We start from the raw sequence: 17,578 nt of genomic DNA on the forward strand, positions 1-17,578 counted from the left end.
TTACCGGAGAACCAGAAATAACACAATTTTATTCATTTATTTTCTGTACAGAAAAGATATGCAACAGATGCACCTAATACTTCAGTAGTATCACGTGATTTAAAAGGCGTAATGTAACCAAAACTGAACATTTTTAAGTTCCAATTATTTCAATTTAAGAATGTCAGAATATGTGTGAAATCTTGGAGCATTAAATCATACACCACCAATGTCCTAAAAAGCATTTTCTTCCCACTCTCCTACTAAATTACCATCTGAAATGATAGGATTTCATTTATGGTTTGATGTTAGTCCCATCGTGGCCACAAAAGTTAATCTTCCTTCCAGTGTGCTCCTCTTTTTTCTGCTACAAACCTGACAAAGTCAGAGTGGCAGGCGTATAGTGTAAGTTTTTCACTGATATCCACCCATTTGACTTTCCCAGCGTCGTCTCCTGCTTCCAGATGCAAATTATTCATTGCTTCACCTAGGAATACAAAAAGAGACATTATGCAATTCATTTGGCTTCTTGCCTCTTTTTAATTCTACAAAATGAGCCGACACTTCATTTGCTTCTTCCAATCCGTAAAAGGCTTCTACCAAAAAGCATGGAACCAAGCAACATTATTGTTGCTGAATCTTCTGTTATGACTGAACTCTCTTAGAGCAGGGCTGGGGAACGATGGCGCTTTATGACTTGTGGACTTCAACTCCCAGAATTCCTGAGCCAGGCATGCTGGCTCAGGAATTCTGGGAGTTGAAATCCACAAGTCATAAAGGGGCCATCGTTCCCTACCTCTGTCTTAGAGCTAGTAGGATTTTTTTGATGATGGATCGCCTGTCAATTATCCTCCAAAATCATACTCCGTAGGAAGAGCCATAACCCTGTAGCAGAGCATATGCTTTGCCACAAGAGATCCTGAATTCAATCTCTGACATCCTAACCTGAATTAGGGTCCTATCTAAAATACAGGATAGTCACTACAGGTAGTCCTTGACTTATAGCTATTTGTTTAGCGACCATTCGAAGTTACAACAGCATTGAAAAAAGTGACTTATGACTGTTTTTCACATTTATAACTATTGTAACGTCCCCCTGGTCGTGTGATCGAAATTCAGATGCTTGGCAACTGGCATGTAGTTATGATGGTGGCAGTATCCTGGGATCATGTGATCCCCTTTTGCGACTGTCTGACAAGCAAAGTCAATGGGAAAGTCAGATTCATTCAACAACCATATTACTAAGATAAAAACTGCACTTATTCATTTAACAACTGTGGCAAGAAAGGTCATGAAATGGGGCAAAAGTCCAGAATGGGACAATTCGTCACAGTCAATTCATTGTGGGGCAATTCAACAATTCAATTTCATTACTTAAAGTAATTTTTAAAAGTGTTTTAATTTTTGTCACTCACGTTACATTTGGCATCCTTTTGTTTAACGATTCCATTCCACCATTTCTTCTCTTGTCCTGTAGTGAGTTATCCTAGATCAGTAGTGGCGAACCTATGGCATGCATGACAGAGGGGGCACTCAGAGCCCTCTCTGTGGGCACACATGCCATTGCCCCAGTCCTGCCTCCCCCATGGTCCCACCAGCAGCCCCCCGGAGGACAGTCGCCCCCGGGCACGGCCCACATGGAGCAGCGCAGCCAAGGACATGGCAGCCGGGCAGCGGGGACAAGACTTTGCCCTCTTGCCCCATCGTGCGCAGATGCTGGGCCACCTGGGCGATCGGTGCCATGCCCTGAAGGCAGTGGGTGGCCCTGCGGGCAGGTGGGACGGGATGCAGGCGGAAGGCATAGCCGCCATGGTGCTGCTGGGCCACCTGGGCAATTTGCTGTGGCAGACCGTGGAGGAGATAGGTGGCCCTGTGGGTGAGTGGTGCGGGGACGGTTTTTGAGCATTTGGTTTCTAAAAGGTTTGCCATCACTGTCCTAGACCCACAAAAGTTACTGTCTTGCTTAGCAATGGAAAGTTTGAGCTCAGTTGTGGTTGTAAGTCAAGGACTGCTTGTATCAAAATGACCAATACAGATCTAGATGGAAGAAAGTCTTAATTTGATGCAAAAGTAGACTGAGAATTCTTGTGTCTCGATCTAATATAAAACGACATCAAAAGATTGTTTCCTGAACTGCCTACCATTAACAGAAAAACAGGACTAAGTCAGTACAAAGATGTTGTGCGATTTTATAATCAACACTGAATTATGACCAAAAGATGTTATTATATAGGCTACTCTTCTCACCAGATTCATCATGATAGTTTACTGCTTCTGTTTCCATCCAAGCATTGTCAGTATTGCGAGGATCGTCCACATATCCCTTATAAGCCTAAAAAAAAAAAAAAATGCAAAATACAGGACCTTTAGGATGTGTTACATTTTATTTACTGCTGCATTTGTTTATTAATCAGATTTATATCCCACCAATCCACATAATTTCAGCAGCTCATGAATAAGAATCCCAATCAGCTCTAATGAAAAAAAAAGTACAAAATAGACAGCATTTGGCATCAACCTCCATATACCTTCTGAAAAAACTCCATTTTCAGCTGTTTCCAGATGGTGGTTAATGTTGGAGCCAAATGAATCCCCTGTGTGAGGCTATTCCAGAGGGCCTATTAAAGCAAGATGTGGCTTCCAAGGTTTGCTAATCTAATCTCCTGGAAATGGATGACAGGCAATTTCTTCTGGCAATATCTAAGTGGTTGGGCTTGGGCTGACTCCAACAAAGTGCAGATAACCTGGTGCCAAGCCATAATGGCTTTACATGTTAAATCACCAATTGATCCCATGCCCAAAACTTCATATATATGTTAAATAACTGCGTGGGTGGGGGGAAGGGAAACTGAACCATGCCAGGCTCTCCTCCGTAACACCAGTGACTGGAATAAAACCACTGTAAAACAGGGTCTCCAATTGCAAGCTAAATTAACTATCTAAATCTGTGTTGAGGAAGCTAAATGTTGCCCTTTTACCTACTATTCAGTGTTTATAATTGGAGAAGTTAATATTGTTCCAATTTACTTGGAAGAGTCTCAGCAACCTTTCCATTTAATATTTAAAGAGTTTAAAAATACAAGACAGATCATTTACCACAGCGTTTCTCAACGTTTGTGTGACGGCGGCCCCCGTCACACGGACGCGCCGCGCATGCGCGGCGGCGCACACAAGCGCGGCAGACCCCCATGCGCGGCGTGCATGCGTGGCGGCGCCCCCATGTGCAACACGCATGCGCGGCGCCACCCCCTGGGGGGAAAATGGCGGATCGCATTGTTTGGCGACCCCCATAAAATGGTCGTTCGACCCCAAATGGGGTCGCAACCCATAGGTTGAGAACCGCTGATTTACCACAAAGAGTTCCTGATTGAAGAGTCTATTCAGGTGTTTCTCCATCTCTTCTTTCTCAGCCTTAGTTTTCTGTAAAGAGTTCAAGGCCTCTTCACTAAATTCTCGCTTTAGAGCAGCAGATAACTTTTCCCCTGGATCCACCATTCCCTAAAAGAAGATTATAATCTGTTATATAATGTTCAGGTATATTACAGACCTATCAGCCTGACCTCAATGTGGGTTAGACAGCATCACCACCAGATGGATCCATAGCTGGCTGACCGTGTGGTCTTTAATGGAACTGCATATACATGGAGGGAAGTGTGTAGTGGGGTGCCCCAGGGCTCTGTTCTGGGCCCAGTGCTCTTTAACATCTTCATCAACAATTTGGATGAAGGGATAGATGGGGAACTCATCAAATTAGGAGACGACACCAAGCTGGCAGGAATAGCCAACACTCCAGAAGACAGGCTTAGGATACAGGAGGATCTGGACAGACTTGAACACTGGGTGCTATCTAACAAAATGAAATTCAATGGTGAAAAAAGCAAGGTTCTACATTTAGGCAAGAAAAACCAAATGCACAGGTATAGTATAGGGGGTACCTTGCTCAATAATAGTAACTGTGAGAGGGATCTCAGAGTCCTAGTGGACAATCATTTAAATATGAGCCAGCAGTGTGCTCAAGCTGCCAAAAAAGCCAACACAGTGCTAGGCTGCATTAACAGAGGGACAGAATCAAGATCACGTGAAGTGTTAATACCACTTTACAATGCCTTGGTAAGGCCACACTTGGAATATTGCATCCAGTTTTGGTCACCACAATGTAAAAAAGATGTTGAGACTCTAGATAGAGTACAGAGAAGAGCAACAAAGATGATTAGGGGACTGAAATATAAGGTTGCTGGAATTGGGTATGTCTAGTTTAATGAAGAGGACGAGTGGGGACATGATAGCAGTGTTCCAATATCTCAGGGGCTGCCACAAAGAAGAGGGAGTCAAGCTATTTTCCAAAGCACATGAGGGTAGGGCAAGAAGCAACGAATGGAAACTAATCAAGGAGAGAAGCAACCTAGAACTAAGGAGAAACTTCCTGACAGTTAGAACAATTAACCAGTGGAACAACTTGCCTCCAGAAGTGGTGAATGCTCCAACACTGGAAGTTTTTAAGAAGAGACTGGATAGCCATTTGTCTGAAATGGTATAGGGTTACCTGCCTAAGCAGGGGGTTGGACTTGATGACCTCCAAGGTCCCTTCCAAATTTTTATCATCATCATCATCATATCTTCTGAACACTGAACACCAGATGCTAATGTGGTATATAATTAGCATCACTTGCACAACGTTATCATGACATACATGATGTGTCATTTTGAAGACTTTGTGGCTCCTGTTCGATGCCTATGTTCAGGAAATATTTTGATAGTTATTTACTTTCCCTTGCAGGACCATTGGTGGATTTGTAGAAGAGAGTGCTTTATTTATTTGTTATTTATAACAAATTCAGAATTACAGGCTGATTATTCCTCTATGAACAGAATGAAAGAGAAAGTTGTTTATTTGCTTTATGCAAATGCACACCTCTCTTCCAAACTGAAATTTCACAAGGCAGCTTGTAAGTGTTTCAAACAAATGTCATTAAAACTATTAAAAACAGTGGGAGATATTATGTAGCTCCTGCATGCTTGTTCACAAATTATTACACAGAGAGGACTGTCTGTTCTGCAAACAATTTTGCCAATTGTCTTTCACAAGCTTAGCTAATAAATAAAACTGGAACACACACAAACATATATCGTACACACATATTTCAGGAGTGCAGATTTTTTTTCCCCCTGAAAAAATTATCTCATCGTTCTTCTTCTCCTCACCCCGGGAATGGCCCATTCTCCACAGTCCTTCCTTTTGATTGCAATAAACTGTAAGATGTTTTTACCAGATACCGGATGAGCTGTTTTATTGCCACTGCCATCTCTCTTCCATCTGAAAGTTGCACCAAGAAGATAATTAAGCCCTCAAAATTCAAGAAGAAATGCAGCATGTAACAAATGACAGACAGCACAAAGGTCCAGAGAACACATGTTGCCATAGTCCTCTACCCATCACAAGGTCCAATTCATTGCATAAAGCTGCAACTGGAGCATGTAAATAAAGGAAGAATTGGAGAGGCCCGAGAAGAATGAATATAGGGTTCAAATTCATTCACTTAATGTTAAACCATGAGTGGGCGTTAATATTTGTATTGAACTCTAGATCCAGAACCCATAACTCTAATTTGAACTGGCAGAAAACCTAAAGCAGCCATGATGTCAATGAAGATTCAATCATCCACGCCAAAGGTGTCTATAAAGGTTGAATCGTGGCAGCTGGCCCAAACTTTGTCAATCTGAGACGTTTTGTTGCTTATCCAAGCAACTTCATCAGTCAGAGCAAAATTAGTTAGGCAGAGAGCCAGAGTCATTGGAAAGTACTAACATTTGCCACACCAATCTCAAGGGTCTCTCCCCAAAATTAAAGGTTCAACCTTTAAGCCAGCCATGTATTACTATGAAGTGCTTTCGTGATAAAGTGGAGTTATAGTTTCAAGGTTTTTTAAAAAAGATTTTAAAGTACAATGAAAAGCCTAAAAAATCATGATTTTTTTTTTTAACCGATAGAAGAGAGTGCTCAAGATTAAACAGTGGGGTCTTGGTGCTCTTTGAGCTTTTTTTTTTTTTTTTTTTTTGCAGACGTTTCAGTACCAAACTAGGAAAACATCATCGGTGCTAGTAAGACAGTAGGATTTGCTCTCATAATATTTACTAGATCAAGCCAAGCCCAAAAGCACTAGAGAATTTCCAGACACCAGGCATTCGGGCAAATCAATAGGCACAGAGAGATAGACAACATCTACCTACCATTCAAAAGAGACAATTAAATATCCAAAAAGGAAACAAACAAAAAAAAACCCAAACCCCTCCTCACCAGCAATCAAAACCAGGGAAATCAGGAAATTCTGTCAGTTCAAATGAGTATAAAGATTTATTGCAAGCTTAAGCTCTCTACAAAAATCTGAGCTACTAATGATCAAGGGAAAGGAGCAGGAATTAAGAAAGCATTCAAGGTGGGCTGGACTTGGGCGTGCAGGGAGTTGTGACTGATGATGCGTTTGACCCTACCTTCGGGCTCAGCCTGATCACCTCCTAAAACAATACCCCAATCAATCAAATTAGGTGAGAAATGAAACATCCCTAAGGACATATATTGACTGTATCATGTTTTTTTTTTACCTTGTTATTAGAGGATCAGCAGCATGATTGGGTCCCCAACGCCCCAGCAAACCTCGTCCCACTAATCCTGTCCTGCCTATGGGATTCCTGAAAATAACAAGAGGTCTGGCTGTAATTGAGTGTTGTTCAAACTTGGCAATTTTAAGATGTGTGGACTTAAACCCCAGAATTCTCCAGCCAGCGTGAAGAGAGCACAATGAAAATACAAATTAACAGTGCTGACATGCCGTGATGGCTCTGCAAACTGCAGGTCAAGCTACAGATCTTCAGCCACAAATATATCTAAAGGCTAAATTCATAGAAAAGTAGTCCTAGACCAGACATGTCAAACTCGCGACGTCACATGACATCGCCTGACGTATCGGTGCTTCTTCCCCATTGCCTGCAATGGGGTGGGCGCAGTTTCCTCATGACACGTCCGGCCTGTGGGCCGGCAGTTTGACATCCCTATCCTACACTATTACAGCAGCTTATTTAGTGACCATTTGAAGTTACAACAGCACAGAAAAAGTAACTTATGATTGTTTTCATACTTACGACCATTGCAGCATCCCCATGGTTACATAATCAAAATTCAGATGCTTGGAAACTGACTCATATTTATGACGGTTGCAGTGTCCCGGGGTCATGGGATCACCTTTTGCAATCTTCTGACAAGTAAAATCAATGGGGAATCCAGATTCACTTAACAAGTGTGTTCCTAACTTAACAACTGCAGTGATTCACTCAGCAACTGTGGCAAGAAAGGTTGTAAAATGGGGCAAAACTCACTTAACAAATGTCTCACTTAGCAATAGAAATTTTGGGCTCAACTGAGGTCATAAGTCGAGGACTACATGTGCCCAGTGGTGGGATTCAAATATGGGAACAACCGGTTCCCGCTTCCAAAAGTCCATTCTGGGCCTGGGCAACAAAAAATTAGCTACCGGTTCTGCCAAAGTGGTGCGAACTGGCTGAATCCCACCACTGCCTGTGCCCCATTAAATCAAAATGTGGATTTAATGATTGTAACTTCACATGATGGAATGCAGTAGTGGTCTTTTGATTTAAATATGTGGTTTGTGAAGCCAGTGAGTTGTACTTTATTCTATAAATCATGGCTATTAAGCCATTGCTCAGTTTGAAGTTTTCTACTTAACTAAAGAGTGCCACGTACCTGGGCCTCCCATTTTCCACTTTATATAAGCCACTGTGGCTTCTCCTTTCCACTTGGCCATCCTTCTCATTGAACCTTGGAAAAAAGTTTTTGGCTCTTTTCAGAAGAGAAAGAAACAAAAACAATGAAATGATTATACAAAGTTATCTCATGAAAGCTACAAACACTGTACTTCAAAACGTAATTTTGTTTATAAAACATGCAATTCCCATATAAGCCTTTTGTCAGTTGAATTTTTCATTCCTCTTTGACAATTTAGACCTAGTATAAATCATTTGCCACAGGTATATAACTCCAGTGCTGATTGGTAAAATAAACAATTCTTTTTCTAAAAATTGTTGGAAATGTAACAATCCGATTAGATTACTTTTTTTTCCATATTTGATGGCAATGTTGCAAATATTGATAATTTTGGCAAATTGTTTATAATAAAATGAAAAAAAAACTTTAAAACCTGAATTTCCTTTCCAATCTGCAATTTTCAAACTAAATGATATTAAACCTTATATCCACACAAAGTAAGGTGAATCTTTTGATATATGTTGGTTCTTTTTTATAACTGTAAATGTCCAGAATGGTTAAGGAGTCAGATGATTTCAGAATGGAATTAATTAAATAAGTATTAGCTTTGCCAAGAAACTTTATTATTTTTATTGTGAATAAGAATAAAGTATGATGAAGTCATTCTGAAAAATAATGAATAATTAACTTGTAGGAGTATATCTTAATGTGCAAAATAACTGTGTAGTATTTCAAAACTAAATGAGGCACAAAATTGTAATTCAAGTTGGGATTACATTTCCATACTTGGGCTTGTACTACATTCAAAATTTATATTTCTCTTAACATAAATTCTTCGGATATTAATTTTCAACAATGATAGATCTTTCAATGTTCAGAAAGTGCTGTAATTCTTTACAGTATTTTATTTTATATAGTACACACTGCTGATTATTGCTGATAATATTTGTATATTACTTGGATTTTAAATGTATTAATCTATTTATTAAAGCATTTATAGGGCCAATGATGTGACACTGGGCTGTATGCAAAAGAAAAAATAAAACTGTAATCAATGAATGCAAAAGAAATATGTTGTATTTTACAACATTTTAATTTTTTTTAGGAAAGACTACCATGTAAAACTAACAAATGAAATAGTAGAAATTCTTTTAGTCCTATCTTTGCTATGATCCTAGTAAATTCTATGAATATTCATTGTGTGTTTTCTTCTTCTTTTGCCTTTTTTTCTCATCTATCTTTTTCTTTCTTTTTCCCCTTCACAAAAATGTTTAATAAAATGATAACAATAAAGTAAATCAGCTTAATAAAATAAAAAATAATTAAAATAGGATATTACCAAGGAGAGAAGCAAACTAGAACTAGGGAGAAACTTCCTGACAGTTAGAACAATTAACCAGTTAGAACAACCTGCCTCCAGAAGTTGGGAATGCTCCAACACTGGAAGTTTTTAAGAAGAGATTAGATAACAATTTGTCTGAAATAGTGTAGGGTTTCCTGCCTGAGCAGGGGGTTGGACTAGAAGACCACCAAGGTCCCTTCCAACTCTGTTATTCTATTCTATTATTTTTTGTTCAGAAAACACTTTTACAACTCAGGGATCATCAAGAAAATTCTACAATCTTAATTTCAAAAATGGCAATCTATCGACAAAATTTGGGGAGTGGACTTAGTTTCTATATTTAATACTTCTTCTCTTTCAATGAGACAACAAGATTGAACATGTGTTGCTTTTCTTCATTAAATCACAGATCACAGCACTTAGTTCTGCATTAATAAAATATCTACCACCACAACTGAAAATAAAGCCTAGCTCGATACCAATATTTTTTCTTAGCAATGCAAATATGAATAATGTTTTTTCTCTGTCTGGATCCTACACTGTGCCAACAATACTGGTAGATTATTTATAAGACGTAGAGGCAGATGTATCTTATAAATCCATCAGCAGCCTTGAGTATAATAGAATTGGGGCATAAAATACATGAAACAAATTCATATCACCGTGTAAAATCTAGAACACACCTTGTTAAACAAAATATCCTGCAATAAATTTTCAGCAATCCAGAAATTATAGAATTAGAAAGATTATTATATAAGGTAACCTATAATTGGGTGCAAAGATTTGAAGTATGAAAAATTCATTCATTATGTAATTTTCATATGTACCCTGCCTATTTTTATATAAAGAAATACAATGAAAAGTTTTTCTTTAAATTATTTGGTCTCTGTTCATCCTATTGAGTGACTAACAAAACTCACTCAATCTCTGGATCTGCCCACTTAGGTCCTGCCAAAACACTTGGTGCTGTATAGTCCACAGGACTGTAGTTCTTCCAGTTGATCAACCAGTCCACTTTATCATCAGGAACTTCTGTGCGTTCAACTTTTGATCCTGGATATGGGGATGTTCTGGCTTTCCTATGCAGATTTTCTTTTGGCCCCTTACAATCTGACATTGTAGTTGTGTCTCTGTGGAACCAGTGGTGTGAAGATGGGCTGCAGAAATATAGGTACACTTAGACATAGAGAAAAAAGTAAATCTAAGATGCTTTGTTCTTTACAGAATCTGATATCCTATTAGGAAAATCTTGCCTGTTCATCTATTACACTTAGAATAAAGAAGATATCTAGCATTTAATGTATATAGAAAAATACATCTCATTTTGTTAGATTTTAATAAAGTTTAAATAATGTGGCCGGTTTTAGGTAAACAACAAGAACAAAAATAACATTCTGAAAATATAAGTTTTCCCCTATCCAAAATATTGACCCACTTAGCAAAGCTGTAATCTGAACACTGTATAAGTCAACATTGTTGCGTGCATACAGTGGAAGGTGGAGATCATAGGAATGGCATGGCAACCTTTCCTAGTGTCAGTTTTTGCAGAAAGAAGGAAAAGGTATGTGGAATGCCTTATAAATGACAAAATTAATTTACTAGCATTGATTAGTCGATTAAATGCTATTGTCTCTAACACTAATCAAGTTAGGGCACTGAGAAACAAGAAGTATCTGTACTGTATATGTGTACATTTACACCAAATTGGAATTTTGAATGTCAACTGAGTTACAAAATGAAAAAAATGAGCACTGAAGAGGCTTGGAATGAGGCATAAAGTACATAGCTGCTTGGCATCTTAGCCAGAAACATTTCTGTTTTATTTTATTTATTATTACATGTAATATGCTACCCATCAAGCAATTCTTCTGTTTCATGAGAATTCCTAGAATAATTTGTAAGTATTGTAATTTAGTGTCCGTTAATACAAACAAATAATTCTTTTTTTTATTGAAAATTTTTAAAATTTTTACAAATAGAGAAAAAAAAAGACAAAAAACAAAAAACAACCCTACCCAGCCACCCCAACCCTCCCACTCCATCCCCCCAACCTTCCCAGAGCTGAATATAGGCTTAATTAAAATTTCTAAAAATCTTAAAAAAAATTAAAAAAGTATAAACCATAAATATATCTAAATACATTACATAAACTTATAAGATAATTAACAATAATATATATGTAAAAAAAGCATAAATATTAAAAAAGAAAAATGCTTAAAAAGAAAAAGAATAAAAAAGAAAAGAAAGAAGAAAAGATATATATATAAAAAAAAGAAATAAAATAAAATAAAATAAAAATAAGAAATATAAGGAAAGAGAAGAAAAAAAAGATACAATCTATAAAATATTAAGATTTAGATATAAGTTATTGAAAAACTAAGTAATATTTTTTTATATCCACAAACAAATAATTCTTGATAAACTTAATGTGTATCTATATTTCCTCTTCCCTCAAGATGACGCTATAGGGCATTGCATGACAAAACAACCAGACACAAAAACAGTTTTCCCCCCCCATGTTATCACCCCCATGTTTTTCCCCCCCCATGTTATCACGCTGTCTATGCCCTAGGACAGTGATGACAAACCTTTTAGAGACCGAGTGCCCAAACTGCAACCCAAACCCCACTTATGCATTGCCGAGTGCTGGGTGGGCGGGGCCCACTGGGTGGGTGTGGCTACAGTGGTCATGGCAGACTGGGTGTGCGTGGCCAAGTTGGGCATGGCCATCTCGATGTTGTTCCTGGGGAGGAATGCCTGTGGAGGCCGGGCAGGATTGGGGGAGATCCAGGGGGTCTCTGGCAGGTGGGGCAGTGGGCAGGAGGCTCGTCCTGCAGGGTGAGGTGAGGCGAGAGAGGGGGCAAGGCGGGGGTGCCATTGCCATGGGACAAGGCAAGGTGAGGCAGGGGCCGGGGCTGGTTGCAGACAAAGGGGGGTTCCGGTGAGGAGGAGGAAGAGGGTTTAAGCAAGCTTAGCAACCGGAGTGGGGATCCCCCCCAAAAAACAAACATCAAAGCACAACAGAAGGGTAACCTCAAAGCACGACAGAAGAGACCAAAACCTGCTGCAACCCAGCAGATGGGAGGGGAATAAAAACCAAATAGACCCCCCCCCCGCCAATCCTCAACAGAAATGCTCACGACAACAAAAGCCTCAGGCAGGGGGAAGAGCACGGGCAGGCGGGCATCTTGCTCAGCTGATGGCTTGGGGGGGGGAAAGGGGCAGCTACACCCCCTCCCAAACGCTGCCCTCTCATGAAAACAGGATGAAAACTCCAAAAAGCGACAAGGAAAAAAAGTTAAAACAGAAAAGTGTCTCAGAACACCTGTATTATATAAAATCTGGATGAAGAATGGTCAATAAAACATTCTTGGTTGTCTATTTTATCTTTCCTAATAAGCTGTAACCAACTTCCTCTCTTCACTTTGCAAAACCTGTGGGTCCCATGCCATTCCACATACTTGCAAGAAAGCAGCTGCAATCGGAGTACTCCAACTGTAACTTTGAAATGTGGCACCGATTTAACTGCTGTCACACTGCAAGTACAGTTAAGAGTTTATAGTACTGGTTAACCTATCCAGCATGTGTTATTTATCTTTCTTCTCCTTATACAAAACTACACCTTCTATACACGGAATGGAGAGTTATTGTTGATTTCTTGTCCAGTTTTAATTTCTCTCTGCATCTGATTGGCCACTGGAGTAAAATAATGCCAAAATTTGCTTTTATCAAGTATTTTTATCCCATTTGGGGGGGAGAGACAGAAAGACAAACTCCGATATCCGAGGGTATTTCAATACCACTTCCAAAGTCAAATTCCTTGACATATAGATTATTCCTTTACACTGGTTAAACCTCCCCCCCCCCCTGCGTTTTTCCCCAATTTAGGGACCTCCACTCACAAAAGAATAAAGGAATAGCCCACTCTTTTCCAACCCACACATATTGCATGTTTCCACGTGATTCTGGAACTGAAAACGTTCTTAGCAACGTCCACCAAACTTTCCGCGCCACCTTCCCCCCCTCCACCGCCCCCCCCCCTAAAATCCTAAGAAGGGCTTTCAATCAATTTGCACGTTTTACTCACCACCTAAACTCCGCAATTCTCACCCCTGCAGTTTTGCTGCGGGAGGTGGGAGTCACTCCGCTCCGTGCAGAAAGAAAGGAGCTCCTCTCCCAAGCTGGAGGGCTAACTCTGGCTGCCCCCGATTCAGAGGTTCCCCTTCCAACATGCACTTAATTCGCCCCCCTGAGAGAAGCCGGGCCTCCTCTTCCCCAGCTGCCCATGCTAAAGTTCCCCTTAGCTAAGGGGAGATGGAAAGGTGGAGGTGAGCAGCCATTCTCGCAAAGGCACCGCAAACCCGCATGAAGAGAACTCAGTGCTTTGCTGAGTTTCATCCTGTTGCCACACTAAAACCTGAGGAGCGCCAAAACTCACTTGCAAGTCTGGGGCACTGGAGTTTCCCGGTGTAGCTGCGCCAAGCTGTGCTGCCAGGCTTCCCAGTGGCCAGCAGAAGGAAGATTGTGGCAAGAGCGATCTTTTTCCCCATTCCCTCCCTGGCCCTTGATCTCGTCTCGACACCTCTTTCTCTGCACCACTTCTGGCTTCTCCCCTCTCCCCGCCCAGCTCTTGCAGCTGCTCCGACTCCTGGTGCAGAGAAAGAGAGCGAGAACACTGGCGCACATGGAGAGGGGGAGAGGAGCAGCCCGGCCTCATATCCCTCTGGGGCGATGGCGCACCTGCCCACAGGGACAGCTCTGTGTGCCGCCTGTGGCACGCGTGCCATAGGTTCGCCACCACAACCCTAATATATCAAACCACCAATAGGGCTGTATCTTATCCTTCTCATTTTTTCATCCTTCCTATTACCTATTTCCTTAGCTTCTTATGACTGTAACTTTGTTGTTTGTATCTCACGATTTATGTTGGCTGCTTTTATTTAGTATCTTATTATGAATTATGTTCTTTGCTTATTTAGTATCCGATGACTATCACTTAGGTTGTATCTTATGATTTATGATTGTATTTTATAATTATGATCATGAGTTATCACTTGTTGCTTGTATGTACATTGAGAGCTTATGCACCGAAGCCCAATTCCTTGTGTGTCGAATTACACTTGGCCAATAAAGAATTCTATCCTATTTATGATCTCATTTTCTGTAAAGATATCCTAGTTATTCATAAACTCTAAACTAAAGATATTGGGCTATGACAATCTTCTGAACTTTAACAATCCATCAGTTTGTCTATTGATATTAGGTTTATAGTTCACCTTTTATCTAGAAGCAAATAGTGGCTTATCTTGGGACTTTCATCACATTTTCCCCCACAACATTTCTATGTAATATAAGTTTGCCTTGAAGGAATGACTCGCTCAAAATGAAAAACATGGGTGCTCCCAGTGTGTCAAACACTTTAACTGCAATGGTTCTCTGACAAGATTTGTATAGAAAATAAAGTAGACCTCAGAATAAATACCTGTAAGCAAGTTTCCTTGTTGTCTGGAATACTGGAGAGAAATTGTGGCAGGACTTTGTAGTAACAATTGAAAGAGTTACAGAAAGAGAGACTACGGTAACAGTTTGGGCCAGGAAACCTCTTGCCATTCCATGAAATGAGTTCACAAGAAGCTGGCTTCTTCAGAAAGAAACATCAAATGCCTATAGAAAAACATGGACACCAAACAGGAAAAATTGGGTGTGATACATGCTGTCTTCAAGGCTCCATCTTAGGCCCAGTATTCTTCAATATCTTCATAAATGACTTAGATGAGGGAATAGAAGGGGAACTCATCAAATCTGCAGATAACACCAGGCTGGCGGGAATAGCCAACACTCCAGAAGACAAGCTCAGGATCCAAAAAGATCTTGACAAACTTGAACAATGGGCCTTATCCAACAAAATGAATTTTAATGTGGAGAAAAGCAAAGTTTTACATTTAGGCAGGAAAAATCAAAGGTTTAAGTATAGATTAGGTGAGACTTGGCTCAAAAACAGTAATTGTGAGTGGGACCTTGGAGTCCTAATGGACAATCACTGGACTATGAGCCAGCACTGTGCAGCAGACACCAAAAAAGCTAATACAATCCTGGGTTGTATAAACAGAAGCATAGAATCAAGTACCATTTTATAAAACCCTAGTAAGACCATACTTGGAATACTGCAACCAATTTTGGTCACCATACTACAAGAAAGATGTTTGGAAAAAGTTCAGAGAGGAGCAACTAAAATGATCAAAGGACTGGAGACTAAAACATATGAAGAACGGCTGAAGGACTTGGGTTTGGCTAGTCTAAAGAAAAGAAGAAACAGGGGCGACATGATAGCAGTATTCCAGTATTTGAGGGGCTACCACAAAGAAGAGGGCGTTAAACTATTTTCCAAAGTACCAGAGGGCAGGATAAGAAACAATGATTGGAAACTGACCAAAGAGAGAAAGCAATCTGGAATTAAAGAGAAACTTCCTAACAGTGAGGACAATTAATCAGTGGAACAGCTTGCCTTCAGAAATCATGGGCATTCCATCACTGGAGGTTTTTAACAGACTAGTCACTTGTCTGAAATGGTATAGGATTAGAAGACCTCCAAGGTCCCTTCCAGCTCTATTCTATTCTAATTCTATTCACTTCTTCATTATCTAAAAGATAAAGTAACATGACTATAATGTATATTTTGCAAGCTGCATACTCTGTTCAGCTGAAGATTCTAATAGTTTCTCCCCCTTGACCATTTTTGTCAATTTGCTTCCCAAATCTGTAGTTTTCTATATCTAAAGATATTGTCATATTTTAACTTCATATATTAATGACAACTCTGTGTTTATTTGTATTTTAATATTGAACTGTCAATTGAGTTAAGAAACAACACAGCTGCTTTTTGAAAATTCTTAGCAGATAAAAAAGGCTGATTCCTCAATATTTAATATATCTCAGTAAAATGTACATATTAAAAAAACAAATAACCATAGTGATACTAGAGAATGTAATAATATGTTCCAAAACTTTCTAGTAACAATATATTAGGAGTATTATTCTTTGACTTCATAGTTCAATAGTGTATTCCTCCATAGTCCAATACAGTATTTCTTTACATTCAACCTCTCCTTTTATCTGGTAAGAAACAATAGAATATTAAGGAGAATCTAGTTAAAATAATATTGATACAATATGGTTAAAATGAAGATATTTTACAAGATATAATACATGAAATATGGTCAGTTTTATAGATGTCCATTCTACTGATAATCCTCAAAATTAAAGGATTACACCTCCAACCCTTTTTAGCTTTTCTTTTCAAGAAACATATTATCTCATTTGCATTTTATTTATATTTGCTTTGCTTACATTTCTTATACCTTGCCATCCCTCTATTGAATATTCCTAAATAAACAAGACCATCGTTTTATTCTGACTCTATATCCTCATCCTTCGCCTCTATGGGTAAGCAGACTATTGTTTATATTTTACTTATCTGGACTAAGAGTACTCAGTTATGCTGGGAAGCATATTGGATAAACGTAAGGGAGCTATTACCTCCAGTATAATCTACCTGACAGGTTGTTGTGAAGTAAGAACTGAAGAGAGAAAAAGGAACTAGATATGCATCCCCTTAAATAACTTCGAAAAGGTGGGATATAACGAGGGCAACATAATGTGGTTCAGTGTTTTTGGCTGACCGCATTGTGCAGACCTGAGTTATTCGACAAGCAGACACGGCTTAGCGCTATGTAATATATAGACGTAAACCTCTCTCTCTGTATGTGTACGTGAAATTACATTATATACATATATGTGTGTGTTTATGTACGTGAAATTACATAATATATAAATTTAATATGTTTATCATTCCGTAAGCAAGGTAATTACAATCTTAAGAGGGGGGAAATGAATTTACTTTCCAGCCCATTCCCTCTTTTCTCCATACTCACCGTCAAATTTCCTTTCTCTTCCTCGTCATCTGACCCCACCTTCCAACAAATCGCTGCCTCGTGATTGGTTAATGGTTGAGCGCCTATCCCTTTCTCTTACCCAATGGCTGCTTCTCTACACTTCACTTAATTTTTCCGGGCGGAAAAATTAAAGACACCACTTCTGCCAATAAAACGAAAAACATCACCCTCCGACCCTCTTTAGTCCCGCCCACTTTGCAACCGTGATTAAAACCGCTCAGTGTTTCGTCTCAATGATCCCGAACCTCGTCGCAAAGCATTACGTCACACGAACTACATTTCTGATTGGATAGGGGCTGATCACATGATTGCCTGCTGTCGAGCCGTTCTTTTCCTGCTGCTGTCTCAATTTTCTCCCTTAAAGCCATAGAGATAGAAAAGAAATAGAGCCGCGCCTAATGACGTTATTTGGAGAAAATGCCGTTGTGAAATGATTTTCAGTGCAAAAAAAGGCAGAGAAGAGAACGATACTTCTATACAGCCCGCGGGGATAGAAACGTTCTGACGTTTCCGCGTCTTATAACTTCA

At 39.5% G+C, this 17,578-nt stretch overlaps 1 protein-coding gene across 5 annotated transcripts; it reads right to left on the reverse strand.

Annotated features, from left to right (window-relative positions):
- NUDT9 (nudix hydrolase 9) lies at positions 1-17,261 on the reverse strand. 5 transcript variants are annotated; one of them, XM_039361220.1, is made up of 9 exons: positions 17,030-17,261; positions 14,581-14,762; positions 10,019-10,255; positions 7,736-7,831; positions 6,580-6,666; positions 5,182-5,293; positions 3,331-3,477; positions 2,227-2,311; positions 1-466 (listed from the first exon to the last, which is right to left on the reverse strand). In XM_039361220.1, exons 2-9 carry the CDS (start codon positions 14,706-14,708, stop codon positions 312-314), a joined length of 1,047 nt encoding a protein of 348 aa, XP_039217154.1. In that variant the 5' UTR covers positions 14,709-14,762; positions 17,030-17,261; the 3' UTR covers positions 1-311. The 5 variants fall into 5 exon arrangements, with proteins under 5 accessions (XP_039217154.1, XP_039217155.1, XP_039217151.1 ...); XM_039361218.1 differs by lacking the exons at positions 14,581-14,762; positions 17,030-17,261 and adding exons at positions 1,395-1,450; positions 13,537-13,800 and having other exon boundaries at positions 314-466; XM_039361221.1 differs by lacking the exon at positions 14,581-14,762 and having other exon boundaries at positions 17,030-17,260.
- Between the last annotated feature and the right edge of the window lie 317 nt (positions 17,262-17,578).

Source organism: Crotalus tigris, unplaced genomic scaffold (genome assembly GCF_016545835.1).
Source record: "Crotalus tigris isolate CLP2741 ecotype Arizona unplaced genomic scaffold, ASM1654583v1 scf7180000019218.882973, whole genome shotgun sequence".
In the NCBI taxonomy this organism is placed as follows: domain Eukaryota; kingdom Metazoa; phylum Chordata; class Lepidosauria; order Squamata; family Viperidae; genus Crotalus; species Crotalus tigris.